The 7842-nt window shown below is 43.6% G+C and overlaps 1 protein-coding gene across 1 annotated transcript in view; it reads right to left on the bottom strand.

Annotated features, from left to right (window-relative positions):
• Positions 1 to 209: 209 nt before the first annotated feature.
• The window catches only part of BAG1 (BCL2 associated athanogene 1), a 30805-nt gene continuing 23172 nt past the window's right edge, over positions 210 to 7842 (bottom strand). The window contains exon 8 of the mRNA XM_006018985.3: positions 210 to 3360. Within this exon, the coding sequence (XP_006019047.2) occupies positions 3271 to 3360 (90 nt within the window). The 3' untranslated portion in view covers positions 210 to 3270. The remainder of the gene's footprint in view (positions 3361 to 7842) is intronic.

The raw sequence follows: 7842 nt of genomic DNA, 5'->3' as shown, positions 1-7842 counted from the left end.
CAGGCTGGAACTCAGCCAGTTTGCAAAGGTGAACCCATCATTTCTTGCATTTTTCTCCTTTAAATGGGAAAATCTATGATTTTCTCTTTTAAAGGAGAAAACCCATGTTTTTCCACAGCAGTCAGAAAATCTGGATCCCTACTTAATCAGCTTAATTTCATACTCTACAGAACCATGACATCATAAGGACCAGACAGCACAGAAACTAATTGCATTTTCCACATTTTATTTTTTTTCCCTTCATTCACTGTGACACAAATAAGTTAACCAAAGTATCCCAACAAATTCTATGTTGTTACATGGACCACTGCAAATTGGGAGCAACACTGATGAATACAAAGGCATTACTCCAGATTTACAATAGTGTAACTTACAGAACTTGAGTCATAGACAACACCACTAAAAGTCTGACATGTTTATGTTATTCTTCAGAGTTAATGAACAAGAAGTCCTGTTTCTCTGAGGTTCTACAGCTCTAAGGATGTCAGTTTTGGTTTACATCATATTGCAGCCAAAAGGGGACTTGTGGGAGGGAAAGTAGAGAGGCGTTGTTTTACTCGCAACTTCCAATACAGGTTGTCTTCTATGAAAGACACTGCATGCATGTCAACCTGAAATGTGCAAACAGATCCAAAATAATAATAATTGGTACAAAATACTGAGATAAGTGAATTGAATACCAAGCAAATAACTTATTTACTTTCCGAGACAGGGGAAAGGTCTATAAAGTAAAGGAAAGTTGATTCAGTACCAGAATGGGTAGTGTGCCTATCCTATATAATTAATAGGAGTATTGCTTAAGTTTGATTTCAGAATCCCATCTTATTCTTCCAAATTCCCATTGATTTCAATTTTTTTCCTATACTCCCCCTTCTCCAAAAATAGTTCATTTCACTTTTGCCAATATGGAAAATATTGTTTTTCCTCCCCCCACCCCAAAAGATTAAGGCCAGTGTTATGGGGAAGGTGAAATCAAATGTAAACCTCATACTTCAGAAACTATTATTATTCGCTAGTCAAGCCACACTAAAATCTTTGGGAAGCTTGCTACATGCAAAGTCATTCATTTGTTAAAAAAATAATTAACCCATTCTTACATTTGGTTATCAAAATAACAACTTTCAGTGCATAATAAATCTGAAAACAGATGCAACAAAATGCCCATGTTCTTCAAATTCTTCAGTCAGAAATTAGTATCTTACAGTATATCTTAATAAATTTCACTTAACATTTACAGTAAGTGAAGAAGTCTTTGCCCATTATTACTGAACTGCCTTGATACTACAAAGATCTGACTGCTTTTGCTCAGGACAGAAAGAAGTTACAGAGCTAGATGCAACCCGTGCCCTGACCAGGAGAGAACGACATACTCCGCTATACTACAGACACCCCTGAACATGTAAGTAGTTAAAACATTTACCTTTGGAGCAGATGAGGACTAATTTACCACCTAATAATGGAGGCTAACAGAATTAAATGGGACTGTTGCCATTGGTTTAAGTGCTAGCAAGATCTGGCCAAGAGGCAGCAATACTTTTGCTATACTTAACCAAGGCTCCATAGGAATGACTAGAAGTCTTCTCCTCTAATACAGGAGGGCCATGTGAACATGGCAGACTATGATGCCAGTACTAAAAGCTGACATCATGGTCCTAACGTCAGGATTTTTTAATCTTAAAAATCATTCTTATAAAAACATTGATGCTGAGAAACACCAAATAAATCATCTTAACCAACAGTGGTTGTCAAGCTCCAGCTTATTAAAATATTCTACAGACCTTGAAAATTGTTTAAAATGAAAAGCTGATAGAAAACTGCCATTTAACTGGAAAAAAATGGTCACTTCATCCACGTACACGTGGTAAGTTATCAGCTACTACTTTTAACACAGATGTACTCCACACCTCTCTGATGACAGTTCATCACTAGGGAAGTGTCCTCCAATCAGGAATTTGAGTCATATTGGAGGACTATCCACATTGAGGTTTCTTACTTTATTAGGATTTGTTTAATTCTTTACACTTAACATTTTTCCTTGTAAAGAGACTTTACCTTAACATACCTGGAAAGGAGAGATACTCAGGCATTTATCTGAGGGCCTGTCCTGAACATATTCTACTTCCCCTGACTCCCATGAGTTGAGGGCACTCAAGCTTGTCAAAGGCTCAGGACCCACTGGTCACTGCTTCCTTTGTCACAAAGCACTGGATATGTATGTGATGGGTCTTTCTGTTACAGGCAGCTGTAAAAGGGCAGCTCTCTTTATGGAGAAGCTAACTTGGGCAGTGTATTTAAAAAAAAAAACACCAAAAAACAACTAGTGTTGAAATGTCACCTTGTAAAACACATTATGTATATATTCATCCACTTACTCTCTTCAAGGGATTAAAAATAATCATTGCATTAAAACAGAGCATCATGAACTCAAAGAAAACTGATAAAATAGCTCCAATCCCACAGCTTGCTTTAACTGATCCCCCTTCTGTAAGAACAGCATCACATTTTTACTAGCACTGCAGAAAAATATATATGCTATAAATACACACAGTATAGCAGAAATGTGTATAAAGAAAAACAACAGTATCAAGAAGCTCACAGAAATTTAAAACAGTAGTTATAAATTAGTACCATACATGTTAGAGTATGTTCCATTTTTTAAGACAATTTAAGGCTAAAATAGCCACCACCTCCACTGTACTCAAGCTTTCCTATATTTATGAACATAAACAAGTATTAAATAGGTATGGATGTCAGGTATTTTTTATTGCTCTAAAAGAATGCTATTAGAATAGTAGATTTCCCAACTCTTGTCTCAGCTTGCCTTTTTCAGTAAAGTTAGATCAAGTCTTACACCTGAAATGATGTAAATTGTAAAGTTTCCAAACCTGTTTTTTGATTTCCAAGCTGCAAATTAATTTAAAACATTATGGACACTGAAGAGAGAAAATAATGGTCCAAACTTGCCCTCCCAAGGGAATTTTATAACATAATACAATATTGAGTTAATAATAATACATGACCACCCACCACAAAAACATTTCTCTATTTCTTCAGGAAGGATTTCTGAAGAAAAAAAGGATTTTTTTTCCTTTTGGAAAGAACAGCTTTAACCGAGTGGCAAATGTGACAACCAGCAAGTAATGACTGACTAGTTCCCGTCGAAATAGACTGGGCTAAAAAAAAAAAAAAGCTGATTATGTGCTCCAAAACAAAGAGCAAACTTTTCTTCTTGCTCATAGAGCAATTATTTCTCCTAGGTAGAGTGATGCCTCATTCTGCCAGTGCCAAGTTCTTTGATTGTAGTTTATCCATTTCTTGACCGATATTTCCTTCAACTGTATCACACTGGGCAAGAAAAGCCTGAAAATAAGAAACAAACAAACATCAGCAGTAGGAGAATTACTGTCATGAAGCGATTTCCCCAAGAGTAGCAACTGATCCTCTCCCCATGAAGTAAGAGGTCAGGATATTTCCACAGTTACTTCTGAATCCAACACTGCCCTCTGCCCTCCTTTCTAACTGGGGAGACTATTCTCTTCACTTATCCAGCTGAAGACACATATCAGATTACACATCAGTGAGGTCACCAGAATGCCACCAAATCAATCAGATCTGGCACCCCAATCCAAAATCCCACAACTAGCAATAAGAGGAAAACAGACTGACAAAGGTAGTCTCAATTTAGCCCTTGTTTTTAAAACTTATCCCATGTTCTCACCTGCTGCATACATAGCTGTGGACTTAAGTGTGAGCATGGCATGTCAGAACAATGTAGATAAGAGAAGTCAGCAAGCTGGATCTGTAACTTGGGTTTAAGGACTGGCTCTAAGGGCTGGGCTGGTTGGGCTGGGGCAGGAAGCAGAGCTGGGTGCAAGCCACACCTGGATGAGGTAACGCCCCTCCTGGGGATCAGCAGCAACTCTGGACACTTCCTGTGGATCACCCAGCTATGGCAAATGTCTCTCAACTCTTCCCCTCCACAGGGACAGGGGGTGGGGGCTGGCATTCTCACATCTAGCACATAGAAGAACTGGTGTGGACCAGGGGAATCCTTTCTAACATGTCAGAGGCTGTTCAGCTTGAAGACCCCACCCTCCCATGTGGATAGCTTAAAATGCAGAAGCAGAATAAAAAGATGCTTAACTCCATTGAGCAGGCCAAGCATTGTGTGGTACTTGCTCATGATACTAGGGCTTAGAAGAATAACTGCAAGTTCCTACATCACACCAAATGGGGTAGCTGTTAACTATTAACCAAAAAAGTTGCAGTAGCTGGTGGTCATGGGCAGGGTTCAGGCTAGCTGCATGTCAGACCCCTTCCGTGTCTATCTGAATGCATGCACCTCTAGCTTTTCCCATCCTGGGGTTGAAACCTGTGATCTTCCCTACTCTTACACCAAGTCTCTGCCTATAGTCACCAGGTTATAGCAGGTCCCTCGCCATTGTCCTGGCTGGCATTGGAGTACACATGGTAAGCTATGTTCACAGTGTAATGGGACTGAATGAGGTCGTCCCCTGCAAGGACCTTCAGTAGCTCCTCATAATTCACAATGGTGACCCAGTTGGCACCAAAAACCCAACTGGTATCTTATGCCCTCCTGTACCTCAGCTTGAGGATGTGGGTCTTGGCATGGCATGGGTGCCAGCTCCAGCAGTGCTCCCAAGCTGCCATCTCTGCAGTTATCCACTCATACACAGCCTGGTCGTGGTGGCTTTACCAGCGCCTGCTGGCTTTCCTCATTGCCCCAAATGAGAAGCAGGTCAAGCACCTCCTCTCGGCTCCAGCTGTTGGCATGCCTGGCTGATGAGCTGGATGATGCTGGAGCAGATATTGTGGAAACTAAATGGGTTGAAACATGCCCAAACCAATGGGTGCCCTTCGAAACACTGCTGGGTAATGTGTAATTAAACAGTGCGGGCCACAACTGTTCGCCAGGCAGCAGCACAAGAAATGGGCACATGCCTTCTCAAGCAGAAGGGCACTGGCAGCAGTGATGTCCCAAATCTTTTGCCAGTGTGGCAATAAATGGGTGACTTGACTTTGTGATCACATGTCAGTAGGGCACAGCCAAATGTGACCTCTGATCCCAGGGTAAGTAGAGTTCGGCCTGAGTCCCAGAGCAGACAGATGCAGCAGTGGGAGGAATACAGAGTGCTGTACTGTGTAACGCCTGAAGAACCAAGCAGACCCGTACTGGAGATTGCTTGGCATGCAGACAGAACGTGGACGAGTTCAAAATAAAACGGGGCAAAGAAACTACCTGTTTTTTCCAGGTACATTTCTGAAAAGCTCTGGATACTTTCAGACCTATTTAAACATCGTACAGGTCTGCCCACTTCTAGTTTAAACTGCATTTAGAACAGATTAATTGTTGTGTGTCCACATTCAGCACTGCTACATTTTTTCTGTAGTGCTATATATAATATCGTTACAGTGTGCCATAATGTGGAACTGGACCAAACTCGCCCGGGTGAACACAGCTGCAACACCTCCTCTTCCCCCCATGGCTTATATATAAACAACACACAGCAGCCAAAAAAGGTAATAAAAAGGGGAAAAAAGAAATTCAGAAATAAGAACACAAGAACTGCCATTTACTGGATCAGACCATAGGTCCACCTTGCCTGGAATCCTCTGGCACACAGTGGCAGTGTGGATGCTGAAAAGGGAGAGTGAACTGGGTATGACCAGAGGGTTTTTCCACTGTTCCTCTCTCACTTAAAGCCTCCAGCATTTAAGGGCTCCAGCATTTAAGGACCCTGGGATGAATGCCATCCAGTCTTGATAATTTGCTACTGTTTAGTTTACCAATTTCCTCTACAACCTCATCTACTGAAACCTCAATTTGGGTCAGCTGCACTGACCTGTCCTTAGAGAGGAGTGGATCTGGTGATGAAATTTCCGTAACATCTTCCACAGTGAAGACAGATGCAAAGAATGCATTTGATTTCTCAGCAATGGGCCTGTCATCCTTTAGCACTGCTTTTATACCCTGATCATCCAAAGACCCAAATGACTCCCTGGCAGGTCTTCAGCTTCTAATGTACTTAAATAAATTTTTATTGTTGCCTTGTGTCCCTGGCAAGTTTCTTCTCAAATTCTCTCTCAGGTTGTCTTATTAGTGTGTTAGATTTGATTTGCCAGAGTTTATGGGGGTTTTTATTTTCCTCATTGGTATTTGACTTCTACTTTTTGACTTCCACCTTTTTTCTGCTTACTGCCTCTGCAACTTTGCCATTAAACGATGCCGGCTTTCTTTTGGTCTGATTCTGTTCTGTGCCTCCAATATGGTGTTCTTAAGAAGGTCCCATGTTGCTTGCAAGTTCCTCACTGCTTTAGGGCCCCCTTTTAACTTCTGTGCATCTACCTTCCTCATTGTGGTGTAGTCTCCTTTTTAAAGTTAAGGGCTACTATGGATTTTCTTGTCACCCCTCCTACATGGACGTCAAACCCAATTGAATTGTAGTAGCTATTGCTGAGCAACTCAGTTAAACCCTCTGCACCAAATCCTATGCACTGCTTAGAAGCAGGACAAGATTGGCCTTTCCTCTTGTAGGTTTTAGGACTAACTGCTCCAGGAAGCAGTCTCTTATAATATCAAGAAATGTGGTCGCTGCATCCTGGCCTGATGTTAGACCAGGGGCAGGCAATTATTTTGGGTAGAGGGCCGCTTACCAAGTTTTGGCAAGCTGTTGAGGGCTGTATGGGTAGCCCTGCCTCTTGACAGATGCCCCGCTGCCCTGGTCACCATCTTGGCACTGAAGTCCCACCCCTAACCTCTGACCTTTGCCACCAGAAGTCCCTCCCATTGCCCCTGAAACTACTCCTTTGGGAAAGAGGGTTTGCCATCTTAGAACAAGGAAAAAAACAAATTATATACTAAAAATCAAACACCCATAATATATTTTAATTTAATTAAAAAATATATATTTTTGCTCTGATTTGTGTGGATTTGTGCTGTATATGTAGAAGAAATTGCATAATAGCTCAAAATGCAGTATTACTCTTGTATATTGTGTAGGGTATCAGGGGTATGGGTGGGTGGGTGTGGGGAGCTGTTGGTGTGTGTGGATGGGTATGGAGGGTTTGTGGGGATGTGTGTAGATGGGTACAGTATTTGTGGGGTGTGTGATTGTCTAGGGAAGGACGTGGCTGTGGAAGGATTTGAGGGTATATGGGGTGTGCATGGGGAGCCCCCTTGCACACGCCACCCTGAGCCAGTCTGCACCCTCCCCCACCCGACAGCTCAGAGCCTGAGCGCCCTGGGACGCAACAGCGCGCAGTCCCAGCACACCCTGCACCCACTCTGCACCACCTGGCCACAGCATGTCCTGCCACCCCTGGGCATGCAGGTGTAGCGGCAGGGAGCAGCACGCACAGCCGTGACCCTGCATGCCCCGTCACACGCCACCCTGAGCCAGTCTGCACCCTCCCCCACCCGACAGCTCAGAGCCTGAGCGCCCTGGGACGCAACAGCGCGCAGTCCCAGCACACCCTGCACCCACTCTGCACCACCTGGCCACAGCATGTCCTGCCACCCCTGGGCATGCAGGTGTAGCGGCAGGGAGCAGCACGCACAGCCGTGACCCTGCATGCCCCGTGCTAGCTCCAGGCTTGCCTGTCCAGGCTGAGCAGCAGCTGGACAGAAACTGCTGCTCGGTGCAGGGGAAAGCGATGCTCCCCTCACCACCGCTGGGCAGTTTTTGGTGTGGCCGCCCAGAGGCTGCGCCATGCCAGGCTGCCCTGCAGCTCTGTCACCACCACCTCTGGGCTGCCCAGCACGGCAGTGGTGACAGTGTGGAGCAGCCACAAGGCAGCTCATAGATGGTGGTGACAGAGGCG

This window comes from Alligator sinensis, unplaced genomic scaffold (genome assembly GCF_000455745.1).
Source record: "Alligator sinensis unplaced genomic scaffold, ASM45574v1 scaffold428_1, whole genome shotgun sequence".
Lineage (NCBI taxonomy): Eukaryota > Metazoa > Chordata > Crocodylia > Alligatoridae > Alligator > Alligator sinensis.
This window is presented reverse-complemented; position numbering and strand designations above follow the sequence as displayed.